Raw genomic sequence first — 20,955 nt, 5'->3', positions numbered from 1 at the left:
AATTTTGGGAAAGAAATATTCTCTTAGGTCTGAGTATTTGTCACAGTGTAATAGGAAATGCAGCCCTGTCTCTACCTCTCCCTTGGAGCAGAGCGAGCACAGCCTGTCCTCTCTGGGCAGCCAGGTTAGTCTGTGACGACCGGTCTCTATAGCCAGACTGTGCTCACTGAGTCTGTACCTAGTCAATGTTTTCCTCAGTTTTCTATCAGTCACAGTGGTCAGATAGTACATGGTGGCAGACTGTCTGTTTAGAGCCAAATAGCATTGAAGTTTACTTTGATTTTTTGTGGTTATTTTTGTTTTGTGATGATTTGGTTGGGCCAGATTTTCTGCGTGCTGTCCTGAGGAACTATGGGGTTGGTTTGGGTTGGTGAACTGAGCCTCAGAACCAGCTGGCTGAGGGGACTCTTCTCTTTTTTCATCTCTTGACATTGTAGAGCTGTGTGTGTGTGTGTGTGTGTGTGTGTGTGTGTGTGTGTGTGTGTGTGTGTGTGTGTGTGTGTGTGTGTGTGTGTGTGTGTGTGTGATCTCTCTCGCTCGCTCTCGCTCTCGCTCTCTCTCTCTCTCTCTCTCTCTCTCTCTCTCTCTAATGTTGTTCTGATGTCTGTCACGGTGGCAGATGAAATCGACCAATCGTTTGGTGCCTCCAGCCAAGACCAGACATCTGAAGCTTTTTAATTGATACAGTGTAATAGCACAAATGGATTCACTAGGCTAATTAGTTCTTGCGCTCTAGCAGTGTATCCAATGGAACTAAAAAAAGTTAAGTGTTAGACAGTTGATTGTATGGCTCAGTTTAGTTTTAACATTAGGTTTTTGACCAGTGCATTACCAAAGTAAGTATATGCTTTAATTCATGACCTTAAAAAAAATCATCAAATTAAATTATATATGTAATTCCAGGTCTCATTCACGTTTATGCAGTATATATAACATCCTATATCGTTATCCTCAGTTGTATTCTGGCTACAAGACTATCCGAAACATCTGCAACTACAGGCTGTCTCAGCCAGAGGGCAGCAGATACCTTCAGCACAAACCGTGACCACAAAGCACAAACCTCCACCAGGTAATTGGCTTTACAGGCCACTTTAAGCTTAATCTTTTATAACAGACCTAAACGAGTGTTGAAAACCATAAAAAAAATAAGCGGGCATCCATAGGAAATTATAATCGGAGAAATGAATACTAGGCATAGCGTGAGACCACAGCATTTAATCGAATTACTTCTCTGAAATAAACGGATGAGACTGAGGAGGATGAGAGTACGTGCGTCAGTTTGTTCCAGCTCTATTTCCAGGTGTTAATATCTCTGAAATGTCGTCCTCTCTCCATCACACACTTTTGCTGGCGCTGCTCAGTCTTGAGCTCCAGTTAAACCCGGCTCAGTTTTGCTTGTGTCTCGTAGAACCATATCTAAAGACTGCAGTCTTATCTTTAAAAAAAATCACTACACTGTCTATGCTCCAATGTGTTTTATATCTTATCAGCTTTATCCCTATTGAAGTGTCTGTCATCGTCGAGACGTTCCCCTGTTGAAGAGCAGACAGGGCGATTGAGACTATTGCACTGTAACCTAAATGGAAGAGAAGAAAAGAGGAACATCAATTGCATCGATTTGCAATTCTCTTTATCTTGCATCTGAGTTGCTGTAGAAGAAATCATACAATCTGGGCTCTGCGCACAACATCCAACGTCATTAGATCAATAGAAATTGACCCGACACAAAAAAGGGTTTCTCTTGTTTTTCGTGTAACCTTGCTTTGTTTGGCCGTATCCCTACTGGGAGGGAGCATTATCGGATTTTACATTTTCCACATGCCGCCTCCAAGTGCAAGACTGTCATCCACTGCAAATGATTTTAAATTAGCCTGCACCGATGGGGCTTTGTGCGAAGGCGACTTTGGGATTCATAGCGCGCAAACACAGTGTGTCCGCACCTCATATAGCGAAGCTTTCAAGTCTTCTGTCTTATTTGTTTTAGCATCAGGCTTTTGATAGCATTGTATAACATTGCGCGCATGCGCGTGTGTTTGTGTGTGTGTGTGTGACATGCAAATGATCTCTTGATAATTTGGTATTTTCATTGGATTATGCCACATTTCGTGCAGGGCAACCTATATCAGATGCGAATGCATTTCTTCACCTAACTTCAAGAGTGTTTTCGTACGTCAATATCGATCTCTGTCTCGACGCCCTCACTGACTACCTTTTCCCCTCACTTTATTCAGACAGTTGTAAAACAATAAGGGGAGGCTGGCAGATGGAAGAAAAGACACAGGCACCGAAGCCTGGTCTTCAGTGGGGAGAAGCACATATTAGGTCAGAACCACGGAGCTTTACCCCTACAGCATGGGTTCTGCTCTCTGTAATAAGGACCAGGCTCCCTGCTCTACAGTAGGTTGACCCTTCAAGCATCACCCTTGAGCCATGTGCAAAAGCAGAGTGAATCCTCATTCCTCACTCACTCTCAAGACAAGTGAAGTAAGATCATTCATTGTGACGTTTGCATCACCACAAACAGACAGTGGGTCATTTCAGCACTACTGATCTTCCTCTACACAGGTTCTATATGTGCTCATCGGTGGCTGTGTGTCTTTGCGTTGAGGGGTATCTTCCAGAACAGCAAAACATACAATCAGACCTGGTTTTAAAATACAATTTTAACTCTTTCAAATTCTGTTATAATTTGCTTTAGCCTGCCTGTAGTTCCAGATGGGTGGGTTTCACAGCTTTGTGACGATACCATAGATTCCATTGCAGCCAGGCAAAGCTCAATTAAACCCAACGAAATGATTTGAAATGACTTCAAATAGAATTTGAACACAGGTCTGCATACAATATGTCATTTCTCACCCACACTCTGTTATAATTACATTATATACGGTTTGCTGTCTTAGATGTGCATAGGGCATGCTTATTCACACAGACTCACAAATGTATGCTGTTATGTAAGCTATTTTGAAGAGCTTTCTATAGCTAAGCTAATGACTCCAGCTGTATTTGGTGTTGAAGATCTCAGATCGAGTACTACTTTTGGAGCATGTAGGCGTATTTACTTCCTCTATGCCACAGTATGTGAAAATGGAACTCTTAGGTTAAAAAAAAGTGGAGTATTATTGTTGAACAACTTGTGAGTCATGTGTGGGTTGGACATTTCTTAGTCTACAGTTGATTTGAGCCAACGCATGGGTTTCTGTAACTGGGAATGTCAACTGCTGAAACAGTGTTCTGACGAGTGGAATATTTCCCCAGAATGTTTGTGTCACGGCGTTCAGAGGAAGAAGGTGAAGGAATCGTCTGACCAAAATGCAGCGGGGTACGTGTTTATCTTTAATATACTGAACACTAAATACAAAATAACAATAGGAATAACCGAAAACAGTCCTGCAAGGTGAAAACACTAAACAGAAAATAACCACCCACCACTAACAGTGGGAAAACAGGCTACCTAAGTGTGGTTCTCAATCAGAGACAGCTGTCCCTGATTGAGAACCATACCCGGGCCAAAACATCGAAATACAAAACCTAGACATACAAACATAGAATGCCCACCCACATCACATCCCGATCAAACAAAAAATAGAAACATACAAAGCAATCTACGGTCAGGGCGTGACAGTACCCCCCCCCCCCCCAAAAGGTCCGGACTCTGGCCGCAAAACCTGAACCTATAGGGGAGGGTTTGGGTGGGCATTACTCCGCTGTGGCGGTTCTGGTGAGGGACGTGGACCCCGCCCCACTTTTGGCTCGGCCCACTTTAGTAATGCCTCTGGAGCTGGAACCCTCACCGCAGACCCGGGACTAGAAGACGCCACTGGACTAATGGTCGAGTCTGGAGTGAGTGGCGCCTCTGGCGCCCCTGGACTGACGGGCGGCTCTGGCGCCTTTGGACTGACGGGCGGCTCTGGCGCCTCTGGACTGACGGGCGGCTCTGGCGCCTCTGGATTGGAGGGAGACTCTGGCAGCTCCAGACTGGAGGGAGAACCTGGAGGGAGGAGACAGAGAGACAGCCTGGTGCGTGGGGCCGCCACAGGGCCCACCAGGCTGGGGAGACCTACAGGAGGCCTGGTGCGTGGAGGAGGCACCGGATGTACCGGACTGTGGGGGAGCACTGGAGCTCTGGTGCGCAGCCTTGGCACCACTCCTCCAGGCTGGATGACCACTTAAGTCCGGACCCTCCAGAGTGCAGGCACAGGTCGAACAGGGCTGCGGGGGAGCACTGGAGATCTGGTCATCCACTCGCACCTCTCCCTTAGACTCAATGTCCACATTCGACTGGCACGGGCGGAGCGCAGGCATAGGGTGAACTGCACCCTCCCAACGCCCCGGAGACACAGTACGCAGAGCCGGCGCAGGATAGCCCTCCAGGCTATGAGAGCGCACTGGCGACATTGTGCGCTTCATCGCATAACACGGTGTCTGACCAGTACCACGCTTCTTCCGGTAAGCACGGGGAGTTGGCACAGGTTTCTCGCCTGACTCCGCTAATCTCCCCGTGTGCCTCCCCCTAAAATAATTTGGGGGCTGCCTCTCATGCCTGAACAGCAATCACTCACCTCATACTGGAAGAAGATTTATTCATGAATGAGTCGGATGCGAAGGATTTACTTCAGACACCCAATGAGGCCTTCATCCCCATCATTCGCAGGAGACAGAGATATCGGGGATGTAAGTTGGAGATGCTTTGTAAGGATCCGACGGCGAGTGGGTAATCTGCCTTTACTATAAGTCCTGTTAGCCAACGTACAATCATTGGATAACAAAATAGACAAACTATGCTCACGTATATACTACCAATGGGACATTAAAAACTGTAATATCTTATGTTTCAACGAGTCGTGGCTGATCGACGACATAAATAAAATACAGCTGGTGGGTTTTACGCTGCATTGGCCAGATAGAACAGCCGCCTCCTGTAAGACAAGGGGTGGTGGTCTGTGTATATTTGTAAACAACAGCTGGTGCACGAAATCTAATAGTAAGGACGTCTCGAGGTTTTGCTTGCCTGAGTATATCACGATAAGTTGTAGACCACACTCTTTACCAAGAGCGTTTTCATCTATATTCTTCGTAGCTGTCTATTTACCACCACAAACCGATGCTGGCACTAAGACCGCACACAATGAGCTGTATACCGCAATAACCAGTCAGGAAAACACTCCTTCAGAGGTGGCGCACCTAGTTGCCGGGGACTTTAATGCAGGGAAACATATCAGTTTTAACAAATTTTCTACCAGCATGTTAAATGTGCATCAAGGGGGGAAAAAACTCTAGACCACCTTTACTCCACATACAGAGACTCATATAAAGCTCTTCCTCGTCCTCCATTTGGCAAATTTGACCATAATTATTTTCTCCTTATTCCTGTTTACAAGCAAAAACTAAAGCAGGAAGCACCAGTGACTTGGTCAATAAAGAAGTGGTCAGATGAAGCAGATGCTAAGCTATAGGACTGTTTTGCTAGCACAGACTGGAATATGTTCCGGGATGTTCCGAGACTACAAAGGGAAGCACAGCCGTGAGCTGCCCAGTGACACTAGCCGACCAGATGAGCTAAATTACTTCTATACTCGCGTTGAGACAAGTAACACTGAAGCATGCATGAGAGCATCAGTTGTCGCGTACGAATGTGTGATCATGCTCTCTGTAGCCGATATGAGTAAGACCTTTAAACAGGTCAACAGACTGATTACCATGAAGTGTACTCTGAGCATGCACTACCAAGTGTTTTCACTGACATTTTCAACCTGTTCCTGACTAACTCTGTAATAACATGTTTCAAACAGACCACAATAGTTCCTGTGCCCAAGAACACTAAGGTAACCTACCTAAATGACTACCGACCCATTGCACTCACGTCTGTAGCCATGAAGTGCTTTGAAAGGCTGATCATGGCTCACATCAACACCATTACCCCAGAAACCCTAGACCCACTCCAATTTGCATAAAGCCCCAACAGCTCCACAGATGATGCAATCTCTATTGCACTCCACACTGCCCTTTCCAACCTGGAGAAAAGGAACACCTATGTGAGAATGCTATTCATTGACTACAGCTCAGCGTTCAACACCATAATGCCCTCAAAGCTCATCACTAAGCTAAGGACCCTGGGACTAAACACCTTCCTCTGCATCTTGATCCTGGACTCCATTACGGGGTAGGTAACAACACATCCGCCACGCTGATCGTCAACACAGGGTTCCCTCAGGGGTGCGTGCTTGGTCCCCTCCTGTACTCCCTGTTCACTCATGACTGCATGGCCAGGCACAACTCCAACACCATCATTAAGTTTGCCGATGACACAACAGTGGTAGACTTGATCACCGACAACAATGAGACAGCCTTTTGGGAGGAGGTCAGAGACCTGGCCATGTGATGCCAGGACAACAACCTCTCCCTCAATGCGATCAAGACAAAGGAGATGATTGTGGACTACAGGAAAAGGAGGACAGAGCATGCCCCCATTCTCATCGACGGGGCTGTAGTGGAGCAGGTTGAGAGCTTCAAGTTCCTTGGTGTCCACATCACCAACCATCATGGTTCAAACTCCCCAAGATAGTCACGAAGTGGGCACGACAAAGCATATTGCCCCTCAGGAGACTCAAAAGATTTGGCATGGGTCCTCAGATCCATAAAGGTTCTACAGCTGCACCATCGAGAGCATCCTGACGGGTTGCATCACTGCCTGGTATGGCAACTGCTTGGCCTCCGACCGCAAGGCACTACAGAGGGTAGTGTGTATGGCCCAGTACAGCTTCCTGCCATTCAGGACCTCTATACCAGGCGGTGTCAGAGGAAGGCCCTAACAATTGTCAAATCAAATCAAATCAAATCAAATTTATTTATATAGCCCTTCGTACATCAGCTGATATCTCAAAGTGCTGTACAGAAACCCAGCCTAAAACCCCAAACAGCAAGCAATGCAGGTGGAGAAGCACGGTGGCTAGGAAAAACTCCCTAGAAAGGCCAATACCTAGGAAGAAACCTAGAGAGGAACCAGGCTATGTGGGGTGGCCAGTCCTCTTCTGGCTGTGCCGGGTGGAGATTATAACAGAACATGGTCAAGATGTTCAATGTTCATAAATGACCAGCATGGTCGAATAATAATAAGGCAGAACAGTTGAAACTAGAGCAGCAGCACAGTCAGGTGGAAGTTGAAACTGGAGCAGCAGCATGGCCAGGTAGACTGGGGACAGCAAGGAGTCATCATGTCAGGTAGTCCTGGGGCATGGTCCTAGGGCTCAGGTCAGTTGAAACTGGAACAGCAGCATGGCCAGGTGGACTGGGGACAGCAAGGAGTCATCATGTCAGGTAGTCCTGGGGCATGGTCCTAGGGCTCAGGTCCTCCGAGAGAGAGAAAGAAAGAGAGAAGGAGAGAATTAGAGAACGCACACTTAGATTCACACAGGACACCGAATAGGACAGGAGAAGTACTCCAGATATAACAAACTGACCCCAGCCCCCCGACACATAAACTACTGCAGCATAAATACTGGAGGCTGAGACAGGAGGGGTCAGGAGACACTGTGGCCCCATCCGAGGACACCCCCGGACAGGGCCAAACAGGAAGGATATAACCAGTCAAAGACTCCAGCCACCCTAGTGATAGACTTTTCTCTCCCACCACACGGCAAGCGGTACCGGAGCGCCAAGTCTAGGTCCAAAAGGCTTTTTAATAGCTTCTACCCCCAAGCCAATGAGACTCCTGAACAGCTAATCAAGTGGCTACCCAGACTATTTGCATTGCCCCCCCTCTTTTACGCTGCTGCTACTCTCTGTTTATTATCTATGCATAGTCACTTTAACTCTACCTACATCTACATATTACCTCAAATACATCAACTAACCTGTGCCCCTGCACATTGACTCTGTACCAGTACCCCTGTATATAGCCTCGCTACTTCTACTTTTAGTTATTAGTTTATTTTCATTTTGTACTTATCCATTTTTTAATTAACACTTATTTTTCTTCAAACTGCATTCTTGGTAAGTAAGCATTCCACTGTAAGGTCTACACCTGTTGTATTCGGCATATGTGACAAATAACATTTGATTTGATTCATCCTTTTTGTGTCTAATTACTTCACCAAGTAAGATACTAAGGAAATATATTATTGTAGGAAAAAAAATATTTCATGCAATACCATGAGTATTTCATAAGGCCTTATTTTGAGGGCCTAGTTTCACCCTAATGCAGGGACTGGAAAATCACATGTATCACTTTAAACCAAAGTCACGCCCATTATTATCATATTTCCCAGCATGCCCTACTGCTGGTATATATCTAACTATATATATATATATATATATATATATATATATATATATATATATATATATATATATATGTGTGTGTATATATATATATATATATATGTGTGTGTGTGTATGTATATATGTGTGTATATATATACACTGCTCAAAAAAATAAAGGGAACACTAAAATAACACATCCTAGATCTGAATTAACGAAATATTCTCATTAAATACTTTTTTTCTTTACATAGTTGAATGTGCTGACAACAAAATCACACAAAAATCAAATGTATCAACCCATGGAGGTCTGGATTTGGAGTCACACTCAAAATTAAAGTGGAAAACCACACTACAGGCTGATCCAACTTTGAGGTAATGTCCTCAAAATGAGGCTCAGTAGTATGTGTGGCCTCCATGTGCCTGTATGACCTCCCTACAATGCCTGTGCATGCTCCTGATGAGGTGGCGGATGGTCTCCTGAGGGATCTCCTCCCAGACCTGGACTAAAGCATTCGCCAACTCCTGGACAGTCTGTGGTGCAACGTGGCTTTGGGGGATGGAGTGAGACATGATGTCCCAGATGTGCTCAATTGAATTCGGGTCTGGGGAACGGGCGGGCCAATCCATAGCATCAATGCCTTCCTCTTGCAGGAACTGCTGACACACTCCAGCCACATGAGCATTGTCTTGCATTGTCTTGCATTAGGAGGAACCCAGGGCCAACCGCACCAGCATATGGTCTCACAAGGGTCTGAGGTTCTCATCTCGGTACCTAATGGCAGTCAGGCTACCCCTGGCGAGCACATGGAGGGCTGTGCGGCCCCCCAAAGAAATGCCACCCCACACCATGACTGACCCACCGCCAAACCGGTCATGCTGGAGGATGTAGCAGGCAGCAGAACGTTCTCCACGGCGTCTCCAGACTGTCACGTCTGTCACATGTGCTCAGTGTGAACCTGCTTTCATCTGTGAAGAGCACAGGGCGCCAGTGGCGAATTTGCCAATCTTGGTGTTCTCTGGCAAATGCCAAACGTCCTGCACGGTGTTGGGATGTAAGCACAACCCCCACCTGTGGACGCCGGGCCCTCATACCACCCTTGTGGAGTCTGTTTCTGACTGTTTGAGCAGACACATGCACATTTGTGGCCAGCTGGAGGTCATTTTGCAAGGCTCTGGCAGTGCTCCTCCTGCTCCTCCTTGCACAAATCGGAGGTAGCGGTCCTGCTGCTGGGTTGTTGCCCTCCTACTGCCTCCTCCACGTCTCCTGATGTATTGGCCTGTCTCCTGGTAGCGCCTCCATGCTCTGGACACTACGCTGACAGACACAGCAAACCTTCTTGCCACAGCTCGCATTGATGTGCCATCCTGAATGAGCTGCACTACCTGAGCCACTTGTGTGGGTTGTAGACTCCGTCTCATGCTACCACTAGAGTGAAAGCACCGCCAGCATTCAAAAGTGACCAAAACATCAGCCAGGAAGCATAGGAACTGAGAAGTGGTCTGTGGTTATCACCTGCAGAACCACTCCTTTATTGGGGGTGTCTTGCTAATTGCCTATAATTTCCACCTGTTGTCTATTCCATTTGCACAACAGCATGTGAAATTTATTGTCAATCAGTGTTGCTTCCTAAGTGGACAGTTTGATTTCACAGAAGTGTGATTGACTTGGAGTTACATTGTGTTGTATAAGTGTTCCCTTTATTTTTTTGAGCAGTGTATATATGTGCGTATGTGTGTATATATATATATGTAGTACCAGTCAATAGTTGGGCACCTACTCATTCCAGGGATAACTTTATTTTTACTATTTGCTACATTGTAGATTAATAGTGAAGACATCAAAACTATGAAATAATACATATGGAATCATGTACTGTAGTAACCAAAAAAAGTGTAGTAACCAAATCAAAATGTGTTCTATATTTGAGATTTTTCAAAGTAGCTACCCGTTACCTTGATGACAGCTTTGCACACTATCCACTAGATGTTGAAACATTACTGCGGGCACTTGATTCCGTTCAGCCCCAAGAACATTAGTGAGGTCGGGCACTGATGTTGGGCAATTAGGCCTGGCTCGCAGTCTGTGTTCCAATTCATCCCTAAGGTGTTCGATGGAGTTAAGGTCAGGGCTCTATTCAGGCCAGTCAAGTTCTTCCACACCAATCTCAACAAACCATTTCTATATGAACTTAGCTTTGTGCATGGGATCATTGTCATTTCAGAACCGCAAAGGGCTTTCCCCAAACTGTTGCCACAAAGTTGAAAGCAGAGAATCATCATAGGTTACACCCAGCTTCATAATAAAGACTTGTGAGATGTGACATTTGTTAAGCGTTCAATGATAACATTCACCTAAAAAACACAGTTGGGGATGGCACTTAACATGGATGAATCGAACAAGCATCTCTCTGTCACTAACAAATACAGTCATGGGTAGTAACTCGAAAAGACAATGCATACTGGGAAATTATATTAGAGGCATGGCTTTAGTGGGGGGGTCGTGGTTTTCAGGTAGTTATTTTTGGCCACCCGTGAGAGGAAGTGTTGTACTAGTTTAAGTGGTCTATGGAAGAGGTATATCAGAATCACTTACAAGAAGCATAGCCATCATGATGCTAAATGTATACCTGGTTAAATAAAGGCGAAATAAGAAATATAATAATGTGTTGTCTATCTGTGACTTCAAGGTAGCAAGCCATTGTCATACTCTTTTAGCATCTTAATTAAATTGTCCTAGAGTAAAGCAGTAGCTGGGAATTCATTGTTTACAGGCCTGTAGTCAAATTGTTCTGACTTGTAAAAGTGCTGTGTAATTCAAATTTGAATTTAGGTGGAGTGGGGTTATCAGTCATTTTGTAGTTTTAATCACCTGCAATCTGCATTAAGAATGATGGCCAAGGTTGGGAAGACTCAGATTTTAGCATCTAAACTAGAACAACCATTTCAGTAATGGGTGCAATAAATCCAAGTAATATGTTGGATTAAACATGTATGTCATTTATGTTTGCACAGCATAAGATTAATCAATCAATGTACAAACATAGGTATTGAAACAAACCATTCAAAAAATCTTACCTGCAATATAGTGTGCAAGGAAATATTATAATAATGGTTGTGGTTTTGGTTCATAGTAATGTGTATGAGTGCCAGACCCCTGTAGGTTAAAACTAGATCTTAAAATAAGACCTTATAAAATACTGAACATAGGGTATTGTGTTAACATTCTGTGTTGAATTAACACTGGATAATTTTCTGGGTACAAACATTATGGCAAAAATAAAAAATCTATATGGAACTTGTGGAAAATAAAGGTGTCTCGTTGTGGCACATTAAATCAAATAAGACGCCGTAAAAGATGATCAAAGTGGACACATTTTTATTAACTTTCTGGCACAATTGTTTTATTCTATTCAACTCTTATCATCTCAATTCATTTGTTTGAAACTTGTTGAATTATTAATTGAACATCAGTTGATGGACACATTTTTTAATAATCTATCACACTTCTTTACTTCTGTTTTTTAATACCACAGCTGTTGCCACTGAGACTTGAAGGGGCAATCTGGGATTCAAACAACAACAAAACAACAATTAATTTAGAAAACCAAAAATGTATGCAAAGCTCTACAGAGTGTGTGTTGCAGATGGCCCCAGTACATCACTGGGGCCGATCTCCCTGCCATCCAGGACCTTTTTTATTTATTGTATTTTATTGAACCTTTATTTAACTAGGCAAGTCAGTTAAGAACAAATTCTTATTTACAATGACGGCCTACCAAAAGGCAAACGGCCTCCTGGGGAACAGGGGCCTGGGATTAACAATAAAAAATAAATACAATATAAATATAGGACAAAACACACATCACAACAAGAGAGGCAACACAACACTACATAAAGAGAGACCTAAGACAACAACATAGCAAGGCAGCAACACATGACAACACAGCATGGTTGCAACACAGCATGGTTGCAACACAACATAACAACAACATGGTAGCAACACAACATGGTAGCAGCACAAAACATGGTACAAACATTATTGTGCACAGACTATAGCACAAAAGGCAAGAAGGTAGAGACAGCAATACATCACACAAAGCAGCCACAACTGCCAGCAAGTGTCCATGATTGAGTCTTTGAATGAAGAGATTGAGATAAAACTGTCCAGTTTGAGTGTTTGTTGCAGCTTGTTCCAGTCGCTAGCTGCAGCGAACTGAAAAGACAAGCGACCCAGGGATGTGTGTGCTTTGGGGACCTTTAACAGAATGTGACTGGTAGAACGGGTGTTGTATGTGGAGGATGAGGGCTGCAGTAGATATCTCAGATAGGGGGGAGTGAAGCCTAAGAGGGTTTTATAAATAAACATCAACCAGTGGGTCTTGCAACAGGTGACCAGTTTACAGAGGAGTATAGAGTGCAGTGATGTGTCCTATAAGGAGCATTGGCTTAGTTTGGCAGCTGGGGTAAAAAAGGAGAGGAGCAATTACAATAGAGGAAACCAAGTCTAGATTTAACTTTAGCCTGCAGCTTTGATATGTGCTGAGAGAAAGACAGTGTGCTGTCTAGCTACACTCCCAAGTACTTGTATGAAGAGACCTCTAAACTCTCAGAGGTAGTAATAACACTTGTGGGAGGAGGGGCATTCTTCTTACCAAACCACATGACCTTTGTTTTGGAGGTGTTCAGAACAAGGTTAAGGGTAAAGAAAGCTTGTTGGACACTAAGAAAACTTTGTTGTAGAGAATTTAACACAAACTCTGGGGAGAGGCCAGCTGAGTATAAGACTGTATCATCAGCATATAAATGGATGAGAGAGCTTCCTACTGCCTGAGCTATGTTGTTGATGTAAATTGAGAAGAGTGTGGGGCCTAGGATCGAGCCTTGGGGTACTCCCTTGGTGACAGTCAGTGGCTGAGACAGCAGATTTTCTGACTTTATACACTGCACTCTTTGAGAGAGGTAGTTAGCAAACCAGCCCAAAGACCCCTCAGAAACACCAATACTCCTTAGCCAGCCCACAAGAATGGAATGGTCTACCGTATCAAAATCTTTGGCCAAGTCAATAGAAATAGCAGCACAACATTGCTTAGACTCAAGTACAATGGTGACATCATCGAGGACCTTTAAAGTTGCAGTGATACATCCATAACCTGAACGGAAACCAGATCAGTTGATTATTGACTATTATTGATTATTGAAGTTTTTCCAACACTTTTGATAAACAGGGCAAAATAGAAATAGGCCTATAACAGTTAGGATCAGCTTTATTTAAAGGACGAACCGTGGCTGCCTTCCAAGCAATGGGAACCTCCCAAGAAAGGAGAGACAGGCTTAGTGATGATAATGGCAGCAACCTTAAAGAAGAAAGGGTCTAAACCATCTGACCCAGATGTTTTTTGGGGGTTAAGTTCAAGGAGTTCCTTTAGCACCTCGGACTCAATGACTGCCTGCAGGGAGAAACTTTGTAGCGGGGCAGGGGAAAAAGAGGGAGAAGCACCGTAACACCAGGCGGTATCTAAGGAAAACCCAGGCTATTGCCAAAGACCTCAGCCACATATGCCATTGTCTGTTCTCTGTGCCAGGCAAGTAGTACCGGAGCATCAGGTCTCGGCTATCCAGACTATCTGTATGGACTATCTCTAGCGACTCTACCTGCACTGGCTATATGCACACTCACAGTTCTCTATCCATACACTTACACTGACACACACATGCACTCACATACACCCAAAATACACACACACAGATGCACAAAGGCACACACACACAGCAGATACTTCTTTTGACTTTTAGTATTATATATCCTGTTGACTAGTCACTTCACCCCTGCCTATACGTACACATCTACCTTGATCACCACATATCCCTGCACATTGCAATGGTTATGGTTCTCCTTGTATATAGCTTCATTCCTGTGTGTTTTATTTTTCATTTGTGTTTCTATTATTTTCTTATTTAACTCTGCATCATTGGGAAAGAGCTTGTAACTAAACATTTCACTGTGATAAATACAATTTGATTAGATTTTTATGTGTTGTGATGGGGCTGACGGTCGGATTACTTTCCACAACCCTCGACACTATACGCTCTACGGTCTAGTCAGGGGTATCATGGGATACATCAGTGGCAGATCGACACTGTTCCAAAACCTCATCTAGTGGTCATGAATAGAGATGAGCATTATAACATACCAGTCGTGTTATGGATGACAGGCCAGGCTAATGAAGTCATATTGTATGTAGACACTTTTGGTTAAACATTCCTGTCCTGGCTGGTTGCTAGCCTATTGCTCTCCTCTACCTGTCCATCATTCACAAATTCCATTAGTCTCTTTGTCTCTCAGAAATAGGACCTCTACGAAGGCTAACTTTGTAGGAGAGAATATCTGAAATACTTGCGAAATATCATGGATTCTATGGTCTATGGATATGACCCATACATTCCAATAACAAGTCTTTTCATTAACTTAAAGGGCAAGTCCACCACTTTCCACCCTCATTTTTGTTATCTACAACACAGACCATTGTCTTTATACTGTATGTGAAAACAGCGCATTTCGACATTGTGTAGGAAAACATATAAAGTTAAGTTCTACCTGACGACATCAAAAGTGAAAACATTTTAAAAACAGTGATTTTCAAATACTATCAGATTCGTGGTAATGTTGGGAGCAAGAAAACACCCTCTCTCTGGCTAGAAACGCTTTGCAGGTTTTGAAAATCACAGAGAAGCGTTTTTTCCCCCGGACCATTCTTCTTATCTTTTTTAACCACAGGTCATAGAAATGCTCCGTTTTCACATACCTAGACACTGGTATTGTGCTCCAGATAATGAATATGAGGTTGAAAAGTTGTGTTATTGTCCTTTAACTTTGTCAATGCTATTAGAATAACAGTAAAACTGCGTTCCATGTCTGACCCATGCAGATGGACACTGCACTGCATTGTTATATTATATGGGGTATTTTTGTGGGCTTTTCTGCAGTGGAATGCAGCCGTCCCTGTCGGCTCTTTGGGAATGAGGCCAGGCGGCCATGTTGTTTTGGGTCTCTTCTTGCCCGGGTAGCTCCATCTGGCCTTGGCAGCGCTATGTTGTGCCCCTGCCCGGGAGCCTTGCATTCTGAGTATGTGTTGGCAATTAGTGGAGATGTTGGCGTTGCATTTGGCTGCAGTGTGACATTCTCACAGGGCTTGTTGACTTGCTGCGAGGGTGCCATGTATCGCTTTTCCTCAGGTTCACTGCAATCGGAATTCAAGAGAGGCCACCGCCAGATAACTCCACGCTACAGTGTTCACTGATTGCATGACCCTCAGTTTTTTTGCTGTTTCAGGTTCTCAATGTTTTCCAATATAATTGTTTTAGTGTTTAGTTTTATAATAAGGCACACAAGGCCAACCTTGAACATCAAACTGTAAGATGCTAGGGTCACACTTTATTTGGTTAGTCCCATATAGATGATCTACAGAGGGTCATACTATCAACAAACTGTTGATAAGCAAATGCTTGCTAATGTTACGGTTATGTTTAAAATAAGGGTAAGAGTTAAGGTTAGGATAAGGTTTGGGTTAGAGTTAGGGTCAGGGTCAGTGAATAGTTAGTTGAAATGTTGACGACTACTGAACATCTACAAACCATCTACTAAACACCTACAAACCATCTACTAACCACCTACAACCATCTCCTTGGGACTCAATTAATGAATGAATCAATCAATGTACATGCACAAACATAGATATTGTAACAACAATTCTAAAAATCTACCTGCAATAGAGCATGCTGGGAAATATGATAATGATGGGCATGAGTTTTAGTTCAAAGTGACGTGTATGAGTTTCCTGCACTTGTATTAAGGTTAAACTAGGCCCTCAAAATAAGGCCTTATGTAACGGCCATTGTTGGTGGAAGAAGGTGAGGACCAAGGTGCAGCGTGGTATGTGTCCATATCTTTTAATAAAGAACTTGAACACTGAACAAAAACAATAAACCGACAACCGAAAACAGTTCTGGCTGGTGCAGACACACAACAGAAAACAGAAAACAATCACCCACGAAACACAATAGAAAACAGGCTACCTAAATATGGTTCTCAATCAGGGACAATGATTGACAGTTGCCTCTGATTGAGAACCATACCAGGCCAAACACAGAAATAGCAAATCATAGAAAAACTAACAAAGACAACCCAACCAACTCACGCCCTGACCATACTAAAACAAAGACATAACAAAATAACTAAGGTCAGAAAGTGACACCTTATGAAATCCATATGATATTGTGTTATAAAATTGCATAAATTATGAAAACATATTCGTTTAGGATCTCACTTGGTGAAGTCCATGGTGTCATGGGTGGTAACTCTACAATTTACTCGAAAGGCAAGGCACTCTGTGAAATATTTGAATAAGGCTTCACACTAAGTAGAGTGTTAATTTAACACTGTTCTGGTGTGTCTATGGGTCCACAGACTCTACAGTGTTGATTTAGCACTCTCTTTTAATTTGCTGTGGATCAACACGGGAGAATGTACGTTGGTATTCTTGTACAAACAGAGTGGTAACTTGGGTTGTATACACTAGACGCAAAATGAAAGAAAACAGACAGAAACGAGGAGGGACTTGTCCAATAGGAAACACTCATTTTCGTTTTACCATTGCAAAATGTTTTGCTATGTGTGCACTAATGAATATGACCATGGTTTAACATCAATTCACTCGACTCCATCTCTCTAGGGTTGACATGGCAGGATGCTACCACCCAGCAGGTGATCTCCAGAGAGCTTTCCAAGATACGCAAGGTTCCTATCCGAAGGCCGGAACCCCCTTCTGCCTCTCTGACACTCTATGGTGGAGCCAGGAAGCTCAAGACTGGAAAGGGAGAGCTTGGCGTCCAGAAGTACCTGCAAGAGCTTGGTCTCCTTCCCCAGTCTGTTGGCACTGCTCGCCAGGGGCCCCAGCGAGAGAGCCCCCTCACCAAGGTAATGTCCCTATAGAGAAGCCATTCCATGGGAGGGGAATGGTTCCAAACCACCTGTGTTTCGTAGCTATAGGGGACCATGGAGAGAGAGGCCCCGACCTTGGTAAACCAGGGGGTCCATGTCCTTTTTTGGGGCCCCATGTTTTCATCTTCTTTCTGTCCTAATGAGCAAGAGGAAGAAACCATCTTGGCAGAAGTTAGCTATGTTGTCTCTGCACTGCTTTCATTTCCTGTTTCTCCTCTTTACAATCCTGCTGAGAATGTATGATGCCCATTTAGAAAGGGGGTCCCATCACTTCTTGACTATATATATATATAGCGGGGCAACCCCTGGGGTTCTGCCATGAATATGGTGATGAGATATATATATATATATCTCATCACCATATTCATGGCAGAACCCCAGGGGTTGCCCTGCTACCCAGCCAACCCAAAAGCTGCCTGGCTACTTCCCATTCACGTATTACCGTAGCGATGATGGTGTCCAGAGTTGAGGAGTTCAGGACCCTCCTTCATAACGAGGTGGGGTTCTTTGTTGCATTGTGGGATAGAGCATGACAAACTTGGTTAGCATAAAAGGCGGAGGCCCATCCTGCTGGGTTAATGCCATTAGGGTCTCCCAATACTACCAAGCTAGGGAGAATCACATTATCTCTGGGGACAGAACAACACAAAGTAGGAAGATTGCATACACACTGATTTCCAAAGCCTAGGGGTCTAACACCTTATCCTTGTGTTAATTGTGTCAATGTATCTACGTTAATGCTTGTATTTCTTTTGAATCGACTGCTTTAATTCAGTAGTTTCTAGGTTGGTTTATGAGAAGCCAGTGGTGCTCTGTTTGATGGGGAAGATGTGTTTTGAAAATCTGTTCTGAAAATGCACAAAATGGCTATTGAGTGACACTATTTCCTTTAGAATTTCCATATGCAATTGCCAAGGGCAGTTGATAAACATGGTTGTGTTACAGAATGAAGACATCCAGCCCAAGAAGGGAAAGTCTACATTCTATAGTCTACAGTCTGCAGAACCACCCCAGGGGGGTAAGGTCTTCACAAAGGGGGCCGTGGGGAGCTGGAGACCCCCAGTGGAGACAGCCTACTCCAGCCAGGAGCCTGGGAGTGCCAGGGGAAGTGCCAAGGGGTTGACTGCCCAGCTGGAGCGCTACCTGGCTGGGGCAGCACACACCCAGAGCCACCCTTTACAAGGGGCAGTGGTGGGATCAGTGGTGGGACCCAAGGGGAAGCTCCACTATGTCAGCTATGTCAGCCCTGTACGCTCTGGTGATCAGGTGGAACCCCAGACACAACTTGCTGGCAGTGGCTCCAAACCTCCAAGGCCCAACATAGACAGGCTTCTCTTCAAGGCTGCTTCCAACCATCAGGTGCCCAAGGAACAGCTCACTACAGTGGATGGTAAGGTCTTCTTTTTTCCACAATAATTTGTGTTTGCACTGTCTTGTGTGCTTCTGTGGACTTCAGATTCATTTGTAGTGGATCCACACTCACAAAAAAAAGAGAATTTCAAAGATGTATTGTATGATATTTTATTCATTTCGAGGCAGTCGTGCTTCTGTGAATATCAAAGCTACTGGACAGTTATAGTGGATCTCACATTAACCTTTCTCTGTGTTCCTCCTTTCTACCCTCTCCCTCAGAACGGTTCATCCAGAACGTGGTCAACCAGCTGGGGAGGCAGAGAGTGAACATGGACGGTTTGATGGGTAAAGACCTGAACCAGCTGGCAGACATCATCTCTGAGGCCCTGCATGTGGTGGATGGGGAGGGGCCCGGGGCCAGAGCTAAGCCCAGGGTCATGGCACCCATACGGGAGAGGCAGATGAAGAGAGAGCCCTTACCTTCCAAGGACCAGGATGAGGAGGACCAAGACGACATGTTGGGGCACGATGCAAGGCTTCAAGGTATGAATTAATTAATTAATTAATTTATACTTTCCTGCCCCATAGGGAAATTTGTTTGCCAACATTCCTGGGGTACATACATTATAATAATACATCACAAGACATACTACACTTCACTTATATGCAATATACACTGAATGTGGAAACATTAAGGACACTTTCCTAATATTGAGTTGCACCGCACCCTTTGCCCTCAGAATAGACTCAATTCATCGTGGCATGGACTCTACAAGGTGTCAAAAGCATTCCAAAGTGATGCTGGCCCGTGTTGACTCCAATGCTTCCCACAGTTGTGTCAAGTTGTTTGGATGTCATTGGGTGGTAGACCATTCTTGACACACAGGAAACGGTTGAGCGTGAAAAACCCAGCAGCGTTGCAGTTCTTGACACAAAACCGGCACCTACTACCATACCCTGTTCAAAGGCACTTAAATCTTTTGTCTCATTCACCCTGTTGTAAGGCTTAAAAATCCTCCTTTAACATGTTGAGAAGCCTCCCCTTCATCGACACTGACTGAAGTGGATTTAACAAGTGACATCTATAAGGGATCATAGCTTTCACCTGGATTCACCTATGTCATGGAAAGACCAGGGTGTCCTTAATGCTTTGTACACTCAGTGTACATCAAATCAAATCAAAGTTTATTTGTCACATGCGCCGAATACAACAACCTTACAATGAAATGCTTACTTACAAGGCCTAACCAACGGTGCAATTTTTAAGTAAAAAATAGGTATTAGATAAGTAAAAAAATAAAAAATAAAAAACTGTAAAATGACAGTGAAAATAACAGTAGTGAGACTATATACAGGTGGTACCGGTACAAAGTCAATGTGCGGGGGCACCGTTTATTCAGGCTAATTGAGGTAATATTCAACATGTTGGTATAGTTAAAGTGACTATGCCTAGATGATAAACAGAGAGTAGCAGCAGCGTAAAAGAGGGGTTGGTGGGTGTGTGTGTGTGGGGGGTGGGGTCACAATGCTAATAGTCCGGGTAGCCATTTGATTACCTGTTCAAGAGTCTTATGGCTTGGGGGTTGAGAAGCCATTTGGTCCTAGACTTGGCACTCCGGTACCGCTTGCCGTGCGATAGCAGAGGGAACAGTCTATGACTATGGTGAAATTTGGTTCTGTGGCTGGAGTCTTTGACAATTTTTAGGGCCGTCTTCAGACACTGCCTGGTGTAGAGGTCCTGGATGGCAGGCAGTTTAGCCCCAGTGATGTACTGGGCCGTACGCACTACCCTCTGTCGTGCCTTGCGGTCGGAGGTCGAGCAGTTGCTGTACCAGGCAGTGATGCAACCCGTCAGGATGCTCTCGATGTTGCAGCTGTAGAACCTTTTGAGGATCTCAGGACCCATGCCAAATCTTTTCAGTCTCCTGGAGGGGGAATACGTTTTGTCGTGCCCTCTTCACAACTGTCTTGGTGTGTATATCACAGCACATATTTCACAAGTCATGGTCAGATTAGCCTAGGCAATCCAGAATGAAAATCTCGCACCAACTATTCAATTTGGTTCTGGGGGAGAGACTAGAACAAGGTGCTGAAGCAGGATGGTTGCTCCACTCCCCTCTCTCTGCAAGTTCCAGTCAAGTCTTTGAGCCAAATGTCCCTTCCCCTTCCAAAATTTGAAAGATGTGGACACCTGCTAAGTGGTGATTCGAACAAACGACCAGTAGCTAAAAACCAACTCACTGGAAAAATTGTCAACAGATGTTTAAGATACAGTACCATTTATGTTACGTAGACTGTCCACAAGAGTCAACAGACAGACATAAGTAAAGTAAAAACCTATGTGA

At 44.3% G+C, this 20,955-nt stretch overlaps 1 protein-coding gene across 1 annotated transcript in view; it reads left to right on the top strand.

The window, feature by feature from the left end:
- The window catches only part of LOC109909317 (receptor-type tyrosine-protein phosphatase N2), a 276,630-nt gene that overhangs the window by 82,656 nt on the left and 173,019 nt on the right, over positions 1–20,955 (top strand). Inside the window, exons 4-6 of the mRNA XM_031796270.1 lie at positions 16,989–17,233; positions 18,203–18,647; positions 18,890–19,153. Of these exons, the coding sequence (XP_031652130.1) occupies positions 16,989–17,233; positions 18,203–18,647; positions 18,890–19,153 (954 nt within the window). The remainder of the gene's footprint in view (positions 1–16,988; positions 17,234–18,202; positions 18,648–18,889; positions 19,154–20,955) is intronic.

The sequence above is a fragment of the Oncorhynchus kisutch genome, linkage group LG18 (assembly GCF_002021735.2).
Source record: "Oncorhynchus kisutch isolate 150728-3 linkage group LG18, Okis_V2, whole genome shotgun sequence".
NCBI classification, from domain to species: domain Eukaryota; kingdom Metazoa; phylum Chordata; class Actinopteri; order Salmoniformes; family Salmonidae; genus Oncorhynchus; species Oncorhynchus kisutch.
The sequence above is the reverse complement of the archived record's forward strand: the minus strand, read 5'-3'. Positions and strand labels throughout refer to the sequence as shown.